At 48.3% G+C, this 24,380-nt stretch overlaps 1 protein-coding gene and 2 long non-coding RNA genes across 3 annotated transcripts; all 3 read left to right on the forward strand.

Annotated features, from left to right (window-relative positions):
- The first annotated feature begins 1,663 nt into the window (after positions 1-1,663).
- On the forward strand, positions 1,664-5,544 carry LOC137839500 (janus kinase and microtubule-interacting protein 3-like). Its single transcript, XM_068650293.1, has 9 exons — positions 1,664-2,518; positions 2,655-3,208; positions 3,326-3,388; positions 3,475-3,573; positions 3,671-3,904; positions 4,025-4,090; positions 4,152-4,220; positions 4,297-4,664; positions 4,744-5,544. Exons 2-8 carry the CDS (start codon positions 3,140-3,142, stop codon positions 4,522-4,524), a joined length of 828 nt encoding a protein of 275 aa, XP_068506394.1. The 5' UTR covers positions 1,664-2,518; positions 2,655-3,139; the 3' UTR covers positions 4,525-4,664; positions 4,744-5,544.
- A 1,052-nt stretch (positions 5,545-6,596) lies between these two features.
- On the forward strand, positions 6,597-15,982 carry LOC125993680 (uncharacterized). Its single transcript, XR_007490383.2, has 3 exons — positions 6,597-6,722; positions 15,202-15,278; positions 15,746-15,982. It is a non-coding gene; the product is annotated as an uncharacterized lncRNA (long non-coding RNA).
- Positions 15,983-21,447: 5,465 nt separating this feature from the next.
- LOC125993642 (uncharacterized) lies at positions 21,448-23,843 on the forward strand. The gene is made up of 2 exons (XR_011086620.1): positions 21,448-22,884; positions 23,005-23,843. It is a non-coding gene; the product is annotated as an uncharacterized lncRNA (long non-coding RNA).
- The last annotated feature ends 537 nt before the right edge of the window (positions 23,844-24,380 follow it).

Consider the following 24,380-nt stretch of genomic DNA (forward strand, 5'->3'; position numbering starts at 1 on the left):
CCATGTGACACGCACCATGGCTCAATATTGCTCACCATTTGCATAGGTTCTTTGGTGGGGTAGGTCATTTATAGATGCCATTCTCTAATCTTGCCCCTTTTTTCGTTCATAATTGAATTTCACTCTATGGACTTTGTCGCTGCACATCTTTAAAAATGTTTCAGTGATTTAATCTGCTTCTTGTGTGTATAAAATTTGAAGTGTCTTTTGCGCTGCAGCTTTGTGGTTCTGTCTGCAAGCTTGTCACCTCTTGACACCTTATCAGTCAGTCTCGTGTGTGTGTGTACTGCACACGTGCACACAGCTACGTTTCGTGGCAATTGGACTGTTTTGACAACTAGCTTAGCAAGTAAATGGATGGCCTCCCCGAATGGGGAGCGACTCAGCTAGCAAATGATTAGACATTTTCACTTTCTTGTAGTTTCTTTAGTTACTTTTCAATCGTTTTCTCATTGTTTATCATAAGAATCTTAGAAATTTGAATACAAATCAAAACGTATGTTTTATTTTACTCAATTGTATGATTTAGAGAATCCATATGTAGTAAATTGTTGTATTACTACATATGATTTCATCATCATTTAATTTGACTTTCTTTCCAAAACGCTTCTTAATTTCTCAGTTCACACATCTTCTACATGTGTTACTGGTTCTCCAGTTTTTTCTCTAGTTAATTAGCAATCCAAAAGCTACGTGTTTCTTTCTAACATTCAACCTGCTCAAAATCACTCTTTCATCAAAGTCGCTCTACTAATTTTCTATAGTAGTCGCCAACGACTTCAACCATTCAACCTTTCATTCAGGCAATCATTCATCAACGCTCATCATATGCATCTCACTCAGTCTCCAAAAAGGAGTCTTCCTATCACATTGGTCCCAATTCATCCAAGCTCACCACACAACATTCATATATCATTTTCAACTCAAGTTTCCTGGTAGAACAATCCACCAGTTCAAAAAAACTTAACTAAAACAAACAACTGGCAAATTAATCTGAATTTTTTCTTTGTTTTTAAATTTGAAGAACTCAATCTCTCAGATTTAGCTTGCATTTAGAATTTTGTATAATCTTATAACACAACCAATCAATTATTCCTATTAAATGTAGCATTGCAAAATCTTAAATTCACAATTTAGCTTCTTCCAATTCCTGAAAGCATGTTCCGTCGTTTTTTTTTTCTTCGAATTTCTCATGTGTGCTCGACACTTAACATGCACTAGTGTGGATTAGTTTCTGCTCGCTAACAGATTTCTCTCTTTTCCTCTCATTTTTATCTGCCCAAATTGTTTCTGTTCTGCGGTGTAAATTGAATAGACAACAGTCTAGCAAATTTCTTTATACTAAAAGTTTAGCCAATCTTCATCATTTTAACACATACGCACACACATGCACAGCTCTCGCGTGCGGAAGGTAGGTTCCAGCACCAATGATTCGTCACAGGCTGGCCATTTCCTGTGGTCGATCATGAGCTGGTGCCTCCCATGCACACGAGGACAGCACATTCTAATTTTATTTATTTATCTTCTAGAAGCAAGTTGCATTTCTTTACCACTTGATTTGCATATTTTAACTTTAGTGTAACACGTTTACGCGTTTCACAAACAACAACACAATCACAGGCCTTTAACTTACTTGTCCCCTGGTTCGTTGCACTGCCGGGTCCCGTCAATCCACCTCTGTCAGACGAAGGCAGACCTAAGATGCTGGCCCAGCGAAGAATTCTCTTCCCAGGACTTTCTTCTCCAGGTCCTCCTAATGGACGCTGGCTTGTCGACAATGCAGCACGTCCTCCTTCGTCAGCCAGATAGCGGGTATGAGGGATCCCGGGTTTCGGCACCAAAATGTTAGAGATTTGCTCTCTCCAACTTATTTTGCAAGAACCACACGGGAGACAAGCAAGTCCTTTTAGACACCTGCAGGTGGAGAGTTCACTCGCTCAAGGAATGAAATCTGAAAGTCTCCTTCCTGCAAGGGCATATTTATTAGGAGGAACAGAGTGGGGGTGAGAGTGGACAGGTTTGGTGAACCCCCGGCCTCTGATAAGATCAGAGCAGGGGGTGTTTTACACTGTTGTGGGAAACAGAACAACTTTGATTGCTTCCTCTGCAGCTGGTCACTCAAGCAGAGGAAGCAACCACTTCATTTTACTGCATTGTGAGAGCAAGACAAGATTGGTTAATCATTATAGTCTACATTCCAACATAATCCTACGATAAAGATAACCTGGAAAACCCTAACAATCTGGAAAACCCTGACACACCCTGTAGTTGTCACTTTTGGAAAAGACGAGCGGCCCTCCAACCATCACCGGTGACGTGTTTTTCAGGCTCTGGAGACAGGCGCTCATGTCAGAAATGTCATTGTGAGTCGCGTTTGTTTCTGTGCCGGAGCCGTTCATTCCCTTTGCATCCAAAGAATCTCAAAGGCGGATTATTTGTGTCGACGGGAGAGAGATTTGCTGCTACGATACCGACGTCGAGAATCTCTGAGGAGGAACAAAGCGTGAGGTCCTGCAAGGTGAGTCTGTTTGTTTGCGGCTGCTTGGTGTTGCGCAATATGAAATGGCCTTTTTCTCGCTATCGTTCCTCTCGTCGATTCATCGTGAGGTGTCACTTCAGTTTGTTCAGAGAGATGTTTGCTTCCGCGCCCGCAGGTCATCGAAACATTTTACGGCTACGACGAAGACGTGTTGGTGGACTCGGACGGATCGTCCTTGTCTTTTCACACCGACAGAACCCCCGACACGGAACCCGAAGAGGTAGCCCGCCATTTCTGCCAGCGTATTGGCGCCAAACATTCCTCTTCAGCCTGGAATCGGACTCGTCTTTGCGTCGCGGGTGCTTTGTCGCCGGTCTGACTGATTCTGGTACTAGTGCTGTGTTGCATTGGTGTGTGCATGAGGAGGCGGAGCTTCGCTACCGCCAGCTGACGCAAGAATATCAAGCGCTGCAACGAGCCTACGCTCTGCTAGCCCAGACCAGCGGAGGGGACTACGACGCCGAGAAGGAGATCAAGGTGGCGCCCCTTCCCGCAACCCCCGGCCGGGTCGCAGCCTCCCCGTTCTCACCCAGCCTCGGGTGTTCTCTGGTCTGAAAGGAGGAGCTTCCCTCCTCCTCCTTTCAGACCAGAGAAAAGCTGATGGTAGAAATGGGTCACTATCAAAGCAGAGTAGCAGATCTGGAGTCAGCGCTGAAGCAACAAGGACAGGTAAGGTCATCAATGAGCACACCTTTTTCTCAGACAAAATAGCTACATTCTTCAGTCACTCATTCATCTGGCATTACTGGACCAACCCAAAGCTGTCCACGCGTTTGTCTCTTCTAGAATGTCAAGTGGGTGGAGGAGAAGCAGCTGCTGCATCAGAGTAATCAGCAGTTGGCCGAAAAGGTGACCGAAAGAAAGGCGCTGGGCGGAGTCGCTTGGCGTCACACCCGTCGTGAACCCCCGCAGATGAGGTCTGACTGTCTTTTCAGGTCAGGCGGATGGAGGCGGAAGAAGCGCGTCTGAAAGAGCACATCCAGGATATCCGAGACCAAAACGAACTGCTTGAGTTCCGCATCCTGGAGCTGGAGGTGGGAAGACTCGCACAAGCGTGTTGAGGCCAGAGATGTGACAGACGGACGGACGGACGGACGGACAGACGGACGGATGCATGCCTCTGCCTTTCAGGAGAGGGAGTGGCGCTCCCCCGTCTTGAAGTTTCTGCAAGTCCGTTTCCCAGACGGTCTCAGCCCTTTGCAGATCTACTGCGAGGCCGAGGGCGTGAGCGTACGTAAGGCGTCCCTCGCAACCCTAACCTTAACCCGAGGTCCCAGAACACCTTACATTGCTCCTTGCGCCTTTCCCCCGGACATCGTCATCAGTGATCTGATGAAGAAGCTGGACATCCTGGGCGATAACGCCGTGAGTGTATGTCGAACTCCTTATGTTCGCACTCCACGAGACTCGGTGGCTCAAATGTGACTTTTGGAAGGCTTTGCGCTGAAAGAAGCTTTTTGACGCTGTGCCTTTGGGCTCTTGCAGAATATCACCAACGAGGAGCAGGTGGTCGTGATTCACGCCAGGACCCTTCTCACCCTAGCCGAGAAGGTAACGCGCACGTCCACACACGCTCTCGCATTCTGCTGATGTGACAACAGCCTTTCCTCAGTGGTTAGAATACATCAAAGTGACCAAGTCAGCACTTCAACAGAAGATGTTGGACATTGAAAGTGAGAAGGTAGACAGACACGCGACATCAGCCAAGGGGAACTCCGGCAATATGCCCCAACAATTCTGACCTTGAGCTGTGCTAGGATATGTTCTGCAAGCAGAAGGGCTACCTGGATGAAGAGTTGGACTTCAGGAAGCGTTCAATGGACCAGGATCATAAGGTAAGCCGCCCTCAAATCTCCCGCCGGACCACTGATGGACGAGGATTGCGGCCCAGAGGATCCTGGAGCTGGAGGCCATGTTGTACGAGGCGCTACCGCAGCGGGACTGCCCCGCCACGGACGGCGAAAAAGCCAGCCACGCTGGCGTGAATGACGTGCTGACGGCGGATCAGAGAGAAGAGCTTAGGAGCGCCGTGGACCAATGGAAGCGAGCCCTGATGTGCGAGTTGAGGGAGCGCGACGCTTGCATCCTCCAAGAGAGAATGGATCTGCTGCACAGCGCGCAACAGGTAAGGGCCCAAAGCCAGCTCGGCACTTACTTGCACGCTTACTGGCTTTTGAACGCCACTTTCCATTTGTCCGTCCTAGAGGAACAAAGAGCTGAAAGAATTCATCGAAGCTCAGAAGAGACAAATCAAACAATTGGAGGAGAAGTTTCTGTTTCTCTTTCTAGTCTTCTCCTTGGCCTTCATTCTGTGGCCCTAACACCAGCTGGTGAGTGAGCTCCAGCGGCACCGCACTCGATACCTCCAATACACTGCCAGCCGGTCTCAGACGTTGGCAGACGCTCCGATGCCGACGTATACCCCCCGCCACGGTGACAGAGGCACCGCGTCACACCGGCGCTCATCCAATCAGAAGGCAGGAAAGGCAAATTCACATGCAGGGCACTCTTGAACCAGAAGAGAGCGCCACAAAAAACGGAGTCCCACCGGCCGGCCGGGGCCACCCGTCCATCCATTTCTTCAGGGGGGAAAAAATTGGAGTCACCGGTGTGTACATTTTGCATTTAGCTCTGCTTTTCTGTTTCTGTCTTCAAGTGTGTGGCATCCTGCGACCAAAGATTCAGCCAACCCCAAAGCGGTTGACCTCAACGTCCCACCACCATGCCTACCAGAGCAGGTGACATGATGCTTTGAACATCCTTCCGTCTCAGATGCCCAAAAGTACTCTTTGCCACATCTGCGGCAATACGGTGTCTTTTCAAAGGTGCAAATAAATCCAGCGTGGGCGGAACACGCACGTCTTCGGTTTTTCCCGCTTTGTTTGTGTGACAGCTGTTGTGAAAATTTTATACAAATAAAGTTGTATAGTACAGGTTTGGCCAAGCCGCAACTCCCGAACCGCATGCGGCTCTTTGCTTGGATTCATGCGGCTCTTTTATGTTCATATCAACATTTGTGTGTGTAAGTGTGTTTTGTGCGTGTTGGCTTCACTTGAGTTCAATTTGGTATTTTCGTCAAAAGCGCATGTGGTGAAATTCCACAAAGTAGGATGGGCAAACACATTCCAGTAAACTATTAGTGTCAATTGGGCTCTCGAAATGGCAGGGAAAAGATGCACAGCAAAACGAAAATATGTAGATGAACACAGGACGTTTTCATCAGAGTGGGAAAGTTTCTATTTTTTGTTGAACGTGATGGCAAACCATTCTGCCTGATATGTCAGACCTCAGTGCATTTCAAAGATTCAAATCTTCAGCGCCATGCACTTCAGCTCACTCCATGCTAACATTGATCAGGCGTCGAACCCGCAACATCATGCTTAAGAGGTGGACATGCTAACCAGTGCGCCATTATGTCAACGCATAATAATTGTAAGTCTACTGATCAAAACAGCGGTTACTATATGACGTCGCTACGTCGTGGTCACGTGACGCAGACAAGACGTCAATGGGCGGACCTTCCTCCGAAATTAGAATCCGTGGGCAGAGTTAACTTGTTTAAAAGGGAGTGGGCAGAAGAAATATTTAATTTATTTAAATCTATTTTGAGTGCACACCATTATGCCAATGCATAACAACTGTAAATCTACTAAACAAAACAGCGGTTGCTATATGACATCTGCCACGTTGTGGTCACGTGACAGACGGGACGTCGATGGGCGGAACTTCCGCCGGAATTCAAATCCGCGGGGAGAGTTAACTTGTTTAAAAGGGAGTGGGCAGAAGAATTATTTAATTTATTTAAATCTATTTGGAGTGTGCGCCATTATGTCAATGCATAACGACTGTAAGTCTACTAAACAAAACAGTGGTTGCTATATGACGTCTGCCACGTCGTGGTCACGTGACGCAGACGTGACGTCGACGCCTACTTCACATCCCACCGATCACAGGACCCCTCGGCTGCATAACCGCGCCCCCTTCCCAACCAATCGGATTTGCTATACGCGAAACCGACGTCAATGGGCGGAACTTCCGCCAAAATTTAAATCCGTGGGCGTGGCTCGCAACAGGAAGTAGGAAAACGGCGATGTTGACAAAGACACAGCGGATGGTAACATACGACTAACAAGAGAAATATTTTTATTTTCTGCTTGCAACTGGACCGTCCAGAGCGTACACGGTAAGTACAATTCGTTGTGTTTAAAAAGGCAAATTGTGTTGCTCAACTCCAAACTTGAGAGAAGTCGTAGTCAATGCACAAGGCATATGTGCACTGGCGTGTCAGCGTGATCACGTCTACGCTACGTGTACAATCACGCCAACGGGGAACCGGACTCGAGCTTCTCGGAAAGACACCAGACGAAAGGAAAGGAAGACGAGCGAACCCACGAACCGCCTTTGCAATTGTATTGCAGCTTTGGAAGGAAATACTGCACAAAATCGCCATCGTGGTTGCTAACCATGCTAGGCTATCTAAGCTAACGTCAAGACGCGAGGATTATAAATGGCACCGAAAAGGGATACCCGGGAGTCCGAAAGTTATGAAGAAATCAAGAAAGCTCTGCAAGAAATGCAGAGTAGAATAGAAGAAGTTTTAGACGTTAAAAATGAAATAGAAGAAGTTAAAAAAGTCCTGAAAGAAATGCAGAGTGGACAGCAAGAAATCATCAAACAACTTGCGGAGGTCCAGGAACTAAGGAGAGAGGTCAAATCTCTCAAAGAAGAGAACAAGAACAAGGATAAATTGATCAGCGACCTCACAAACGAAGTGGAGTACCTCGGCCAGCAGATCAAAGGTAATGATGTCTTCATTACCGGCCTTAAAATCTTGCCCAGAACTTATGCAAATCAGGCGAGTGGTGTTATCGGCTCGCAGGCAGAGGAGCAGGATAATCGCTCCATTGAAGCTCAAGTTACCGCGTTTCTTAAAACAAAGAACATAGCTCTAGAGAAAGACACTCTGGATTCATGTTACCTGCTTCAAATTTAAAACAGATCTGCTCAAGAAAGGAAGAAATTTGAAAGGTTCCAAAGTCTATATAAACGAAAATCTTACTAAAAAATACGCCACCATCGCCTGGAAAGCCCGACAGTTAAGAAAACAAGGGAAAATTCAGAGCACCTGGACGCCAAACTGTAAAATCTACGTGAAACCAAATCAAAGTCAAAGTTAAAGTCAGCTTTATTGTCAATTTCTCCACATGCCAAAGACACACAAAGAAACCGAAATTTCGTTCCCCCCTATCCCACGGTGACAAGACATGGCTCACAACAGACAAATAACACAACAATAAATAAATAAATAAGAGGAGCAGAAAAAAAGGAGCAAGTGCGCGTACAGCAGACATTCCCGAAAATAGCGCAACAGTGCCACACGCTACGCAGAAGGGGGTAGCGAGTTCAGGGCCCTAACAGCCTGGAGAAAGAAGCTGTTGGCAAGTCTGGTGGTGCGGGAGCGCAGGCTCCTGTACCTCTTCCCAGAGGGCAGAAGGTCAAACAAAGAGTGAGCCGGGTGACTCACATCTCTGGCAATCGAGGTTGCCTTGCGGGCGAGATGGGAGGTGTAAATGTCCTTCAGGGAGGGGAGCGAAGCACCAATAATCTTACCAGCCGTATTCACTATGCGCTGCAGGGCCTTCAAGTTCTGTTCAGTGCAGTTACCACCCCAGACAGCGATGCAACTAGTGAGGACGCTCTCAATGGTGCCACGGTAGAATGTAGACATAACGTCTAAAATGCAGCTACCCCAGAAAATACAAGACCAGTGCTCATCAGGGCCTTGGTTGAGCTGGACCAATTTGCAAATTAAGAAAATGGAAAGTCCAAAAACATAAATCATGGAATCTGGCAAATCAAGATAAACAAAAGATCCTGATGGACCTGGTAAAAGCCTATGAAAATGTGACTCTGCCTACAAATCAATATTGTGCCCATGACCCAAATCTAAGCATTGACTCGGAAAGCAATTTTTATACAAGCGAAGTGGACACTTGTGGATATTTTTTGGAAGAAAACCTAAACAAAATAAATGACGACGGAGAGAAACTTTCTTTGATCCATATAAACAGCAGGAGTTTATACGCAAATTTCGACAAAATTCAGGATTACCTGTTGACCTTGGACAAACGCTTCAACATTATTGCAATATCGGAAACATGGATTACTGAAGAAAGGGGAGCAGCTTTTCATCTTAACGGATATAATTTTGCCCAAAAAAAACGGTCGGAGAAATCTGGAGGTGGAGTCGCGCTGTTCGTTGACGACAGGCTCAACTGGAAGATTTTGGAAGACTTGTCCCTTGCAATAGAGAATGTGCTCGAATGTCTGACGGTAGAAATTGAATTGTGTACAGGGAAAAAGTCTGTAATCTGCTGTATGTATAGAGCTCCGTCGAACGACCTTGTAATGTTCAACAATCAAGTAACCGTACTCCTCTCAAAAATAAGACACAAAGAAATGTACATATGTGGTGATTTTAACATTGACCTTCTAAGACGAAGTCAAAACATGCAAACGGAAGTTTTTGTGAACCAAATGTACTCACACGGGCTACGCCCACTCATTACCAAACCAAGCCAAATCACGCCTCAGAGTGCAACACTAATTGACAACATCTATACTAATTATTATCAAAGTCAAAGTCAGCTTTATTGTCAATTTCTCCACATGCCAAAGACACACAAAGAAACCGAAATTCCGTTCCCCCTATCCCACGGTGACAAGACATGGCCCACAACAGACAAACAAGTAAAGTATAACAACAGCATGCCGAATAAATAATGAATAAATAACACAATAAATAAATAAATAAATAAATAAATAAATAAATAAATAAATAAGAGGAGCAAAAAAGTAGCAAGTGCGCGTACAGCAGACATTCCAGAAAATAGCGCAACGGTACCGCACGCTACGCAGAAGGGGGTAGCGAGTTCAGGGTCCTAACAGCCTGGTGAAAGAAGCTGTTGGCGAGTCTGGTGGTGCGGGAGCACAGGCTCCTGTACCTCTTCCCAGAGGGCAGAAGGTCAAACAAAGAGTGAGCCGGGTGACTCACATCTCTCGCAATCGAGGTTGCCTTGCGGGCGAGATGGGAAGTGTAAATGTCCTTCAGGGAGGGGAGCGAAGCACCAATAATCTTACCAGCCGTATTCACTATGCGCTGCAGGGCCTTCAAGTTCTGTTCAGTGCAGTTACCACCCCAGACAGCGATGCAACTGGTGAGGACGCTCTCAACGGTGCCACGGTAGAATGTAGACAGGACTGCCTGAGGAGCACATGCACGCCTGAGCTTCCGCAGGAAGTACAGGCGGCGCTGAGCTTTCTTTGCCAGTGACGAGGTGTTTGCAGACCAGGAGAGGTCCTCACTGATGTGCACCCCCAGGAACTTGGTGCAGCTCACCCTCTCCACCACAGCACCATCGATGATCAGCGGCAGGTGTTTTGTGTGACCCTTCCGGAAGTCAACAACGATTTCCTTGGTCTTGTTGACGTTCAGCAGGAGGTTGTTGTCCCTGCACCACGTGGTCAGAAGGTCAACTTCCGACCTGTACCGAGTCTCGTCGCCCTTCGTGATGAGACCCACCAGAGTCGTGTCGTCAGCAAACTTCACAATGTGGTTGTCGCTGTAGGTCGCAGTGCAATCATGCGTCAGCAGGGTGAAGAGCAGTGGACTGAGCACGCAGCCCTGGGGGCCCCCCGTGCTCAGCGTGATGCTGGCGGAGATTTTGTCGCCAACACGCACCACCTGAGGCCTCTGACAGAGGAAGTCCAGTAGCCAGTTGCAGAGGGAGGTACTGAGGCCCAGCTCGTTGAGTTTGCAGATGAGACGCTGCGGCACAATGGTGTTGAAGGCAGAGCTGAAGTCCACAAACAGCAACCTCACATAAGAGTCCTTTCTCTCCAGGTGTGTGAGGGCCGAGTGGAGGGCAGAGCAGATGGCATCCTCAGAGGACCGCTTGGCACGGTACGCGAACTGGAAAGGGTCAATGGCGGATTTGATGTGCTCCATGACAAGCCGCTCAAAGCACTTCATGATGATGGGCGTCAGTGCCACGGGGCGGTAGTCATTGAAGCAGGACGGTGCAGGTTTCTTCGGCACAGGAACAATGGTGGCAGCCTTGAAACACGAGGGGACGATGGCCTGCTGCAGGGAAACGTTAAAGATGTCCGTGAAGACACCCGACAGCTCCCCAGCGCAGTCCTTCAGCGCTCGACCCGGGATGTTGTCAGGGCCCGCCGCCTTACGGGTGTCAATAGCGGCAAGCGCCCTCCTCACACCGTCGGCAGAGAGGCGCAGGGGCTGCTCGTGTGGGGGGGGGGGGGGGGGGGAGTGTTCTTCAGCGGGCAAGTGCTGTTCTGGGCGTCGAAGCCAGCAAAGAAGCGGTTCAGATCGTTCAGCAGACGGCGCGGGCTTGTAGTCCGTGATGGTCTGAATGCCCCGCCAAAGGCTACGTGCGTCCTTGCTGTCCTTGAAGTGGGTGGAGACCTTGCACGAGAACGCCTTCTTCGCTTCTTTGATGCCTCGGGACAGGTCGGCGATTGCTGTCCTCAAGCCAGCCTCATCCCCCGCTCTGAAAGCCTTCTCCCTGGCCCTCAGCAGTCTGAGGACAGCCCCTGTCAGCCACGGCTTCCAGTTCGCTCGAGTGACGACGGATTTCGAGCAAGTCACATCATCGATGCACTTCGTGATGTAAGAGGTAACAGAGTCAGTATACTCCTCTATGTCCGTCCGATCGTTGTAGGTGGCTGCCTGCTTAAACAAGTCCCAGTCAGTGGTGTCAAAGCAGTCACGAAGTGCATCGGAGGCACCCTCAGGCCACACCCAAACCCACCTCCGAACCGGTCTGGATGCCTTCACTAATTGTCTGTATGCGGGCAAAAGCAAAACGATGAGATGGTCAGATAGCCCAAGATGGGGGAGGGGGGTGGTTTTGAAAGCTCCCTTTTGCGCAGAGTAGACCAGGTCCAGGAAGCTGTCTCCACGTGTCGGAAAAGTAACATGCTGGTAAAGCCTCGAGAAAACAGACTTCAGGTTGGCATGATTGAAGTCTCCAGCGAAGATGGTGAAACCGTCAGGGTGCGCTGTCTGCTGTTCACTGACAGCCTGGTACAGTTCACCAAGCGCCGCGATCCTGTCGCCTTCGATGTTGGTAGGCGGGATGTATACCGCGACTAGCAGAATCGCGGTAAATTCCCTCGGCAGGTAAAAAGGACGGCATTTGATGATCACAAACTCCACAAGTGGCGAGCAGTGCTTACATACCACCACAGAGTCCCGGCACCATTCCTCTCGGATGTAGACGCATATTCCACCTCCTCGCGACTTTCCCCCTCGTACAATGGCACGGTCCGCCCGATAGCACGCTAACCGCTCCAGATATACGGCAGAGTCCGGAATGTTGTCAGTCAACCAGGTCTCGGTGAACACGAGCACACAGCAGTTCCGCACCGTCCGGTTCGTAGACTTCAGCAGGCGAACGTAATCCATTTTGTTGTCCAGCGATCGAACATTCACCAGAAGAATGGAGGGCACCGCCGGGCGCGCTGGGTTGGCCGCCAGCCTGGGCCGGACGCCTCCGCGCTTGCCCCTCTTCTGCCTCCTCGCACACCGTTTCCGACGGCTCCCAACCGGGGGAGGAATAGCGGGCGAGGTCGGCGACGTTTCAGGACGTAGCAGTCCGAGCGCCTTTAATGTCGCCGCTTCAAAGTCCAGAACGCCACAAAACCCACTTCTGCCGATGTCGAGCAGAACCTGCCTGCTGTACATGTAGCACAATAAAGCACGACGAGACGAACACATAAGACTGTCGGACAAACACTCATTAGACGAACAAATCACCGTACTGACGGGACAGAGAGTGGCCGCTGCGTGTGCACGCGCCGCCATCTTGAATATTATGGTAAACATATCAGTGGCATCCTGATATGTGATACATCTGATCACTTACCGGTCTTCTGCATTAGTGGCCAAAGAATGCCAAACCCTCAAAAGTCAGCAAACTCACCAAAGAGAACAAAAAGCAATGCCGTACTTAGAAACCTAGACCAAGAACTCAGAGGAAATTCATGGGCCGAGGTTTATATGGAAAATAATGTCAACAGAGCCTATGAAAACTTTCTAAAAACATTGCTTGAAACATATGAAAAGCACTGCCCTATTATCACAGAAAAAAATACAAGCGTACAATCAAAAAGAAACTAAAATGTCAAACCATGGCTAAACAAAACACTACTAAATGCATGCAAGAAAATAAATAAATTATATAAGCAATTTCTGAAGGACAAGACGGATAGATCTCACAAGAAGTATAAAACTTATAGAAATTCTGTCAATAATAAATTGAGGACAGCCAAACAAGAGTACAATGGAATATTATTAGCCGAAAGCCAAAATTACACTAAAAAACTTTGGGACATAATTTATTCTATCACAGAGGGCAGAAGAAAGAGAAATGAAAAAACACACTTGGTCATTGACGGTCTAATAGTGGATGACCCCCAGCAAATCGCAGATAAGTTTAATCAGTTCTTTGTCGAAGTGGGGGCAAGACTCGCCCGAGACATACCTTCTCAAGATATAAACTGGAATGTTTTTGATCGTGGAATAAACAATACTGCTGACGACTTTTCACTGTCCCAGATAACTTTGAAGGAAGTCGAAGATACTATACTGAGTTGTTCAAGCAAGAAATCAATTGACGTTGATGAACTAGACATGAGGACGCTAAAATATATAGTGCATGCCATTTCGCCTCCACTTACACATATCTGCAATCTATCATTCAACAGCGGGATATTTCCTGATAAAATGAAAATTGCCAAAGTTCTACCCATATTTAAAAAAGGAGACAAACACCTGATCACCAACTATCGCCCAATCTCTATCCTACCCCAATGTTCTAAAATCATTGAGAAATTATTCAATAGCAGGCTGATGAATTACATTGAACAAAAAAATATACTGTCGAAAAATCAATATGGTTTTCGTAAAAAACATTCGACTGCACATGCACTTTTGGATTTTGTAGAAACCACTAAAATGGCGATGGATAGAAAACTATATAGCATTGGAATATTTCTTGATATTAAAAAGGCCTTTGACAGAATTCATCATGAAATATTGATTGAGAAATTGTATAGATATGGGGTAAAGGGTACAGCCTTAAAATGGATCAGGAGTTACTTAAAAAATAGAACCCAATTTGTACAGGTAGAGACCAAAAGGTCACCTAGATTGAAAATAACGTGTGGCGTCCCCCAAGGGTCAATTCTGGGCCCTAGGTTATTCACGCTATACATAAATGACATTGCAAAGGCATGTTCCCTCAAAATGGTAATGTTTGCCGATGACACCAGTATATTATGTACTGGACATGATTTAAGACACATGGAAGCTTGTATAAACAGAGAAATGTCAATTTTACAGGCTTGGTTCAATGCAAATAAATTATCTTTAAATCCATCCAAAACTAAATATATGCTATTTGGGAAAAGAAAACCAAGCGAAGACTTAAACTTAGTGTCGAACGGTATCAAGATTGAACGAGTTAATGAGTATCAAATGCTTGGCATAACACTTGATTGTTTACTTAACTGGAAACAACAAATTACAAACTTGTGCAAAAAAATATCAAGAAATATGGCCATTCTGTGGAGGCTGCAAAATAAAATTAGTACATCTGCTTTAAGAATAATGTATTTGACACTCATAGAGCCACATCTATACTATTGTTCAGAGGTCTGGGGTCACGCATACCAGACATCATTAGAATCACTTTACAAACAACAGAAAAGAGCACTGAGGATCATTTGCAAAAAGCCGTACAATTCTCACACGAACGACCTCTTTATAAACACTGGAATACTGAAGCTCCAAGACTTAATCACTTTTGCAGGACTGTTAAATGTGTACAAAGTTTCTAGATGTATACTACCAGTAAATATTCAAAGCCTATTCACCCTCAGGGACACAAAACACGACCTCAGAGGATTATTAAACTTTGACCAACGACAAGTGTCCAGTACACTTGGAGGACAGTTGTCGGTGTAAGAAATTGGAACAAACTGAACTCTGACCTAAAACTGTCCGATAATTTAAAGGACTTCAAGAAGAAACTGAGAGCCTCTCTCATATCTAATTTCGTAAGCTGAGTCTGCGGCAACCCTGGGACGAAAGCATTGATAGCTGTTTGTTACACTCGTTACAAATCATTCAAATTCCAAATTTTAGCATCATACATAACCATAAATTTCTGATGTTGGCTATTTTTGGAACTAATATGTAAATGTACTAATGTACAAATATTAGCATCATACATAACCATAAATTTTGATGTTGACTATTTTAAAATTAATGTGTTACATAATATCTGTGAAGACTCTCATGAAATTGCTGTGTGATAAATATCTGTGAAAACACGAAAAATCTTTGGGTGAAAGTTTTGGGACGGGACTCGATAAGCAAGGCTGCTTCTCCCCGTTCCATTTTCGGCGAGTACGAAACGAACTCTAAGCTCTGTAAAGAAAGTGTGACTTTGATGATGTCTGTGTACGAGCTGAAATAAACAAACAAAAAAAAGATTTACCTTTGTGTAGTTTGCGTTGCGTTGTATCTGTGAATGTTGGTTGAGGCTAAATGTTAATGTTTAATTTGATTCCTTTAGGTTCCACGGTGTTTGTTGGCTGTATGTTTTCTACTGCAAGAAGAGGCTCGTATCATTGACCAGCAGGAGCTACAATGGTGAGTACCCCTTTCGTCGTCCATTTATGTTAAACACTTCCTATTTCATGTCTAACAGTACTCGATTTAACAAATAACCATAAATAAATACAGTGTGGGCAGTCAAGTTAACATATGTGATTATCCTGCCTAATATGTTTATCACAAATATGTCACTAATCACTAATATGTTTATTTGTTTATCACAACACCTTTGGACCTTCAGCAATCGATTATTTCCCTTCATCTACATAGAGACAGAACGATGGTGTCTTAAACATCTCATTCATTTCACCAAATAACTTCACGCAGGTGGATAACGGCCGTCTCGGTCACGCTATGTTGCGTGATGCAGTTTTGAAGAACCAAATGCATTTATTCAATGAATAAGTCAAGCTAGATCTATGTTTATGATGTTGTAAGTTACGGTACCGATTGAAGTTGAGTCCGAAGCCAGTGGAAAACAGCGCTGCGTTTGTGCTCTCCAGGTACAAATGTTGTGATCTCTGACTGACGACCGGGCGAGACTCGAATAAGAGATGTCCAAACGAGCTCCGGCAGGGCGGGCCAAGGTGGAGCGAACGGACGCCCTTCAGGCCGCCAATGACGAGCTGAGAGCCAAACTGATGGACGTCCAGTTAGAACTTCAGCAGGGGAAGAACAAGGTGAAAACCTCAACAGACAGACACTGCCTGCCTCCCTGCCTGCCTCCCTGCCTGCCTCGCTGCCTGCCTCCCTGCCTGCCTGCCTGCCTGCCTCCCTCCCTCCCTCCCTCCCAGTTTTCCCGATGTAGATTTGACATGCGTGTGCCAAGACTGTGTCAGCCAACATCAACAAATGCACCGAGGACGTCAGCACCACTAAGAATATCATCAACCGGGGCAACCAACGACCCTGGATGACTGAGGAGGTACGTCAAACGCTAGGAGCGCGGAACTCTGCCTTCAAGTCTGGCGACAAGGAGACACTGAGGACAGCGAGAGCCAACTTGAACCGTGCCATCAGGGTAGCGAAGCGAGACCACAGTCGAAAAATTCAGGATCGTTTCCACGACGCCAACAACACCAGGAGTATGTGGCAAGGCATACGGGCGATTACAGACTACAACTCACCCTCCCCCCCGGTGGGTGAAGTTGATGCTGACTTTCTAAATGGTCTAAATAACTTCTTTGGGAGGTTCGAGGCACTAAACGGCACTCCAGCAGTTCAAAATGTCCCCCATCAGGAAGAGGAGGTACTCTGCCTTGACTCCGCCGATGTGTTGAAGACCCTGAGGAGAGTCAACCCCCGTAAGGCCCCCGGCCCCGACAACATTCCTGGGCGTGTGTTTAGGGAAGAAACCTCAAATCACCTCATTTAATGATTACCGGCCTGTTGCACTGACTCCGATCATGATGAAGTGCTTCGAAAGGCTGCTTAAAGATCACATCGTTTCCAGACTCCCCCCAACATTCGACCCGTTCCAGTTTGGCGACCGGCAAAACCGCTCCACTCAGGACGCCATCTCCTCCGTTCTTCACCTGAGCCTGGCTCACCTGGAGGAGAAGAACACCCATGTGCGGATGCTGTTCCTGGACTTCAGCTCAGCGTTTAACACCATCATCCCACAGCATCTGGTAGGAAAATTGGAACACCTGGGCTTCAACACCCCCCTTCGCAGCTGGCTGCTAGACTTCCTCACCAACAGACCTCAGTCAGTCCGGGTTGGACAGAACAAATCGTAAAGTGGCAGAAAATAGCTCCGGCCCAGCGGTTCGGCGCTTTACAAGCACCGCGGATGAGATCGCGGAGCCTCGTTCGACTTCCGGCGGCCGGCGAGCTCGCGCGCGCCGCCCGGCACCACCGGGAGGCCGTGCGCATGCGCCAAGTGGCTGAAAATAGCCCCGGACCAGCGGATCGGCACTTTACAAGCACCGCGGATGAGATCGCGGAGCCTCTTTCGACTTCCCGCGGCCGGCGAGCTCGCGCGCGCCGCCCGGCACCACCGGGAGGCCGTGCGCACGCGCCTAGTGGCCGAAAATAGCTCCGGCCCAGCGGTTCGGCACTTTACAAGCACCGCGGATGAGATCGCGGAGCCGCGTTCGACTTCCAGCGGCCAGCGAGCTCACGCACGCCGCCCGGGACCACCGATAGGCCGTGCGCACGCGCCCAGTGGCCGGAAATAGCTCCGGCCCAACGGTTCGGCACTTTACAAGCACCGCGGATGAGATCGCGGAGCCTCGTTCGACTTCCGGCGGCCGGCAAGCTCGCGCGCGCCGCCCAGCACCACCGGGAGGCCGTTCGCACGCGCCAAGTGGCCGAAAATAGCTCCGGCCCAGCGGTTCGGCGCTTTACAAGCACCGCGGATGAGATCGCGGAGCCTCGTTCGACTTCCGGCGGCCGGCGCGCATGACGTGCGGCGCCGGTGACCGTCCAACTCCACCTGGTACCTTGCACGGCTCTCATCTTCCCCCCGCACGGACTTCCAAGCGCTCGGGGAGACGCTCGGAAGCTGCCGTTGCCGCTGTGGCGGGGAATTGCCTCCCTCTGGCGGACGCGGCGACTAAAACCACCACCTCTCGCACTTAGCGTACACTCTTGCGTTGCTACGCCTCCCGTGACACTTTAAGCGGCCGAACGGCGGGAGTAACTCTAACTCTCTTAAGGTAGTCTGGTATATGGTTTTTGCTGCTTCGCTGGTCTCCAAAAAACACTCGGTGATCGGTGGCTGTTTCCCGACGAATGAGCACTTCAGAGACCCACGGCTGATTGGGAAAAGATTTTATTCAACCGATGTCAGAGTGGAGTCTTTCCAAAAAGTTGAGTGGCCCCAGGCATGGATGTAAAAAAGCCCCCCCCCCACCAAAAGAGAGAGCGAGCGAGAGCGAGCGAGAGCGAGCGAGAGCGAGCGAGAGCGAGCGAGCCCGCGCTAGAGCGAGCCCCCCCTGGAACCAGCCCCCCCTCTTGTCAGGCCCGTAGCTTTTATACCTGACAAGAAGCTGATGTCACGGCTTTGGGTAACAGCTGTAGTTTTCAATCTACTAGTTTACTTCAGTCCTAAAAAGGAGATCTTGACCAGCGCTATTGGTGATGGACGACAACAACCACTTTTATCTTCTACTAAGTACTTATACGTTACTGAAACTAAAGCTTCTCTGTACAGCAAAAATAGTTTGATAGTCTTACTGCTACAAGTGGATCATCTAGTGCAACATACAGAAACGCATAAAGTTCAAAATTCACTTCAGTAGGCTGACTTGACATTTTTTTAACGGTTCGCGGAGGCAACCGGGACCACCGGGAGGCTGTGCACACGCGCCGGGTAGCCGGAAATAGCTCATAGACCAGCGGATCGGCTGTTTGGAAGCACCGCGGATGAGATCGCGGAGCCTCGTTCGGTTGGTTCCCGATGTCGGCCAGAACAAGTGAAAATTCGGCCTCTTCCCTGGAAGTCCGGCCAAGTTCGGCGAATATTTCCTAAGTGCCAACGGCTGTTCCGCCGTAAAGTGTCCATCTCGGCTGGTTCCCGATGTCGGCCAGATTAAGTGAAAATTCGGCCTCTTCCCCTGGAAGTCCGGCCGAGTTTGGCAAATATTTTCTAAGTGCCAACGGCTGCTCCGCCTTAAAGTGTCCGCCTCGGTTGGTTCCCTATGTCGGCCAGAACAAATGAAAATTCGTCCTCTTCCCCTGGAAGTCCGGCCGAGTTTGGCAAATATTTTCTAAGTGCCAACGGCTGCTCCGCCGTAAAGTGTCCGACTCGGTTGGTTCCCGATGTCGGCCAGAACAAGTGAAAATTCGACCTCTTCCCCTGGAAGTCCGGCCAAGTTTGCCGAATATTTCCTAAGTGCCAACGGCTGTTCCGCCGTAAAGTGTCCGCGTCGGCTGGTTCCTCCGGTCGGCCAGAACAAGTGAAAATTCAGCCTCTTCCCCTGGAAGTCCGGCCAAGTTTGGCGAATATTTCCTAAGTGCCAACGGCTGTTCCGCCGTAAAGTGTCCGACTCGGCTGGTTCTTCCGGTCGGCCAGAACAAGTGAAAATTCGGCCTCTTCCCCTGGAAGTCCGGCCAAGTTTGGCGAATATTTCCTAAGTGCCAACGGCTGTTCCGCCGTAAAGTGTCCATGTCGGCCTGTTCCTCCGGTCGGCCAGAACAAGTGAAAATTCGGCCTCTTCCCCTGGAAGTCCGGCCAAGTTTGGCGAGTATTTCCTAAGTGCCAACGGCTGTTCCGCCGTAAAGTGTCCGTCTCGGCTGGTTCCCGATGTCGGCCAGAACAAGTGAAAATTCGGCCTCTTCCCCTGGAAGTCCGGCCGAGTTCGGCGAATATTTCCTAAGTGCCAACGGCTGTTCCGCCGTAAAGTGTCCGCCTCGGCTGGTTCCCCCGGTCGGCCAGAACAAGTGAAAATTCGGCCTCTTCGCCTGGAAGTCCGGCCAAATTTGGCAAATATTTTCAAAGTGCCAACGGCTGTTCCGCCGTAAAGTGTTCGCCTCGGCTGGTTCCGCATGTCGGCCAGAACAAGTGAAAAATCGGGCTCTTCCCCTGGAAGTCCGGCCAAGTTTGGCAAATATTTTCTAAGTGCCAACGGCTCTTCTGCCTTAAAGTGTCCGCCTCGGCTGATTCCTCCGGTCGACCTGAACAATCGAAAATTTGGCCTCTTCCCCTGGAAGTCCGGCCGACTTTGGCGAATATTTTCTAAGTGCCAACGGCTCTTCCGCCGTAAAGTGTCCGCCTCGGCTGGTTCCTCCGGTCGCCCTGAACAAGTGAAAATTCGGCCTCTTCCCCTGGAAGTCCGGCCAACTTTGGCGAATATTTTCCAAGTGCCAATTGCTTTTTCGCCGTGGTGTCCCCGCCTCTCGGTGGTTCTCCTCTGGCGTGGCTAAGCGTCCGCGCCCGTTACCTTATGGAACCCCGTTTGGCCCTTGGACCAGGTACCCAGGCTTCTTTTGAAATTGTGTCCGCCTCTCAGTCACTCTGGCCGTTCGTGGGTCTGCATCCGCGACCGGTACCTTATGGAACCCCCTTTGGCCCGCGGACCAGCTACCTATGCTTCTTTCTAGAGTGTGTCCGCCTCTCGGTCGCTCTGGCCGGGCGTGGATTGGTGTCCGCGCCCGGTACGTCACGGGACCACGTTTTGCCCGCGCGCATACATACGACGCTACCGCGAAAAGTGTTCGCCTCGGCCGGTTCCCTCGGTCGGCCACAGCATGTGAAAATTCGGCCTCTTGCTCTGGAAGTCCTGCCACCTTCTGCGAATATTTTCTAAGTGCCATCGGCTCTTGCTCGGTAAAGTGGCCGCCTCGGCCGGTTTCCCCGGTCGGCCACAGAATGTGAAAATTCGGCCTCTTGCTCATGAAGTCCTGCCAACTTCTGCGAATATTTTGTAAGTGCCATCGGCTCTTGCGCCTTAACGTGTCCGCCTCGGTCGGTTCCCCCGGTCGGCCAAAGAATGTGACAATTCGGCCTCTCGCTCCAGAGGTCCTGCACACTTCTGCGAATATTTTCTAAGTGCCATCGGCTCTTGTTCGGTAAAGTGTCCTCCTCGGCCGGTTCCCCCGGTCGGCCACGGAATGTGAAAATTCGGCCTCTCGCTCTGGAAGTCAAGCCAACTTCGGCGAATATTTTCTAAGTGCCATCGGCTCATGCTCGGTAAAGTGTCCGCCTCGGCCGGTTCCCTCGGTCGGCCACGGAATGTGAAAATACAGCTTCTCGCTCTGGAAGTCCTGCCAACTTCTGCGAATATTTTGTAAGTGCCATCGGCTCTTGCGCCTTAAAGTGTCCGCCTCGGCCGGTTTCCCTGGTCGGCAAAAGAATGTGACAATGCGGCCTCTCGCTCCGGAAGTCCTGCCAACTTCTGCGAATATTATCTAAGTGCCATCGGCTCTTGCTCGGTAAAGTGTCCGCCTCGGCCGGTTCCCTCGGTCGACCACAGAATGTGAAAATTCGGCCTCTTGCTCTGGAGGTCCGGACGATTTTGGCAAATATTTTCTAAGTGCCAACGGCGGTTCCGCCGTAAAGTGTCAGACTCGGCTGGTTCCTCCGGTCGGCCTGAACAAGCGAAAATTCGGCCTCTTCCCCTGGAGGTCCGTTCAAGTTTAACGAATATTTCTCGCTCTCTCTTTCTCTCTAACCCTAACCCTGACCCTAACCTCTCTCTCTCTCTCTCTCTCTCTCTCTCTCTCTCTCTCTCTCTCTCTCTCTCTCTCTCTCTCTCTCTCTCTCTTGCTCTCTCGCTCTCTCGTTCCCTCGTTCTCTCTCTCTTTCTCTCTCCCTCTCTCTCTCTCTCTCTCGCACTCTCTCTCGCACTCTCTCTCTTTCGCTCTCTCTCTCTCTCTCTTGCTCTCTCTCTCTCTCTCTTGCTCTCTCTCTCGCTCGTTCTCTCTCTCTTTCTCTCTCCCTCTCTCGCTCTCTCGCGCTCTCTCTCGCGCTCTCTCCTTTTTTTAATTTTGACCAAAATAAAAAAGAAAAGTCTAAACTTTAATCAGACTCTATTCTTAACTCGAACAAAATTCTAAGGGAGTTTTCTTTCCAGACTAGAAAGAGAAGATAGAGGACGGGAGAGTACACATGAGGGCGCCATAGACACATAAAATAGCTGTCTTGCAAACAGGGTTTGGTTGGATAGAATACCTAATTGGTTATTATTATCTTTTAAATGTAGAAAGAAAGAAATAAGTGGTGAAAACGCTAATAGATAGTATTAAATTGTTTTTTAACATTTTCTTTGATTTTGATCGCTTTTGGGGTGGATATTGTGATAAATACGCTGGGGGACAGTTGGTTGCCATGACAATGTAAGCGTCATCACGGATACTTCCGGCTTGGCTAATGTTTACTAGCCACTTGACGCGCACGGCTATTTCGTTTTAATTGCAAGGTTTTATTATTGTGGTGGGCGAGTAGATTTACGGACAATAGTGACCGGGTAGTGCAAGTGAACAATAGCAATCGAAATGTATTCTGTTATTATCACTGGGATGGGTAATTTTAATAATATTATCGATTAACGGGGTCCACGATGACTTTTTGCAGGGGTTATAGGTACTTCAGGGTTGCTAATGCGAGGGCTTGTGGGTACTTCCGGGTTGCCAATGCTCATGACGTTAGCGGCGGTACGCCCAAAAAAGAAAAAAGAAGGAGGAGGAAGGGCGATTTCGTCCCAAATATGCGATCTTATTAATGTTAGCAATTGAATTTACGGATAAATGGGACCGGTTAACACATTTGAATAATACCAATGACCTTAATGGAAGTTTATTCGAATTTTATCACTTTGTGGTATGAGTTTTGGAAATTATTAGTGGTACGGAAACCGTTAGGAGACTTGGCAAGGGCTTGTGGGTACTTCCGGTTTGCTAATGCTAAATAGCCGCGTTATGCGTTAATCGATTTATTTCCGAATATGCGCCCTGGCCCTATGTCATGCCACCAGGGCGCCCCATTGTTTCGGATTGCGGAAGCGAGTCCTACGGCTCAGCCGAACTATTGGATCATTATTTGAATCCATTGTCGGTGATACATCCGAGTTACATCAAGGACACCAATGATTTCATTCAGAAAGTACAAGCCTTGACCTTGCCTCGAATGTGTCTGTTGTTTTCCATGGATGTGGAAAACCTATACACTAATATTGAAACAGCTAAAGGTTTGGAGGCAGTAAGTAATGTCCTGACACATAATCCGATATTAGGCCGCCCGGATAAACCCATTTTGGAGTTGCTAGAACTTAATCTGACCAAGAATGATTTTCAATTTAACAATGAGTGTTTTTTACAGGTCAAAGGGACAGCTATGGGGGAGCGTTTCTCTCCAGCCTATGCCAACATATGGCTGAGTGGGAAGAGGGTGCCTTGGCACGGTGCACTAAGAAACCCATTGCCTACGTAAGGTACTTGGATGACATTTGGGGAATCTGGGGGGACTCCCGGGAAGACTTTGATCTCTTCCTAAAAACTCTAAATGACCAACATACCTCAATTAACCTTACGGCATAGATTAGCGAAAGGGAAATAAATTTTCTCGATACGACCACATTTAAGGGATCGGAATTTAATACAACGGGGAAGTTGGACGTACGAGTTTTTTTCAAACCCACAGACACTCATGCGTTAGTAAATAAAGGGAAATGTGCTTTCGGCAGTTTGCAAACATATTTTTAAGGTTGTGTTAAACTTATAATCATATTAATATAATATCTAGTATTGGAGTGCTCGTGTGGATTGGTGGGTGGTGAAGAATGTGCAGGCAAACTGCATGAACTTGTTTTCTTGGAAGTGTTGTGTATAGGCCCAGACAGGGAGTACCGGACGAGATCACCTCAAGGTCGTTGAGGAACGAGAACAACAGCACGTCTATGTGGCCCGGGCTTCGCGGGAAAATCCAACCACCTGACCTCAGCGATAGCACCGACACGGGGAGGAGATGGCCATCGACCAATCATCTCACAATATTTTGCATGCTTTAATATTCATATTGTGTTTCTTTAAAACTGGGCAACCCGGAAGAATGTGTCGTCTTTTGGTGGTCACAAAAACGCACGAGTTTTAGTGTGAGGGACCCGGGACCCAGGCCTGTATTAGTGCGGTTTGTCAGGAATAAACAATTGGTAAATTTGGTCTGATTGATCTACTGGTCTTCTCTTTGACAGAACTAACTCGCTAAATTGTTAGGTGCGCCAGTGTGTGGATTAGGACATAGCAATTTATGTGTTAAGTGTTGATCGCAATTTGGAGTCAGATCAATAACTAAAATCCGTAAACCTAACAATTTCTTGGTGACCGCGGACGTGATGTCAAGAGAAGGGTAATTGACAACTCGTGGTCTTTAGCCAAGACACCGGACAGTGTCAGGGACACTGTCTCCCGGTCGACGAACCGTTTGGAATAAGCGCACAACGTTGAGCTGGTACGACGTCTCCTCAACCCTGAGCTCATCACCGATAAGGTAAGCAGAATACCTGTTACTATAAGTCGAAATGCTGCAAATTGAAAGAGGAAATTTAAGAGGAGACTGTCGTTCAGATCAAATAAGGTGTGCATGAAGTTAAGATACATACGGTGAATAAGTTTGGAACTTACGTGTGTAACGTGTACGGTAAAGTCAGGGACTTAGGCGTACTACGGATAGGTCAGGGACCTAGTGCTTCGTCGTGT

This window comes from Syngnathus scovelli, chromosome 3 (assembly GCF_024217435.2).
Source record: "Syngnathus scovelli strain Florida chromosome 3, RoL_Ssco_1.2, whole genome shotgun sequence".
In the NCBI taxonomy this organism is placed as follows: Eukaryota; Metazoa; Chordata; class Actinopteri; order Syngnathiformes; family Syngnathidae; genus Syngnathus; species Syngnathus scovelli.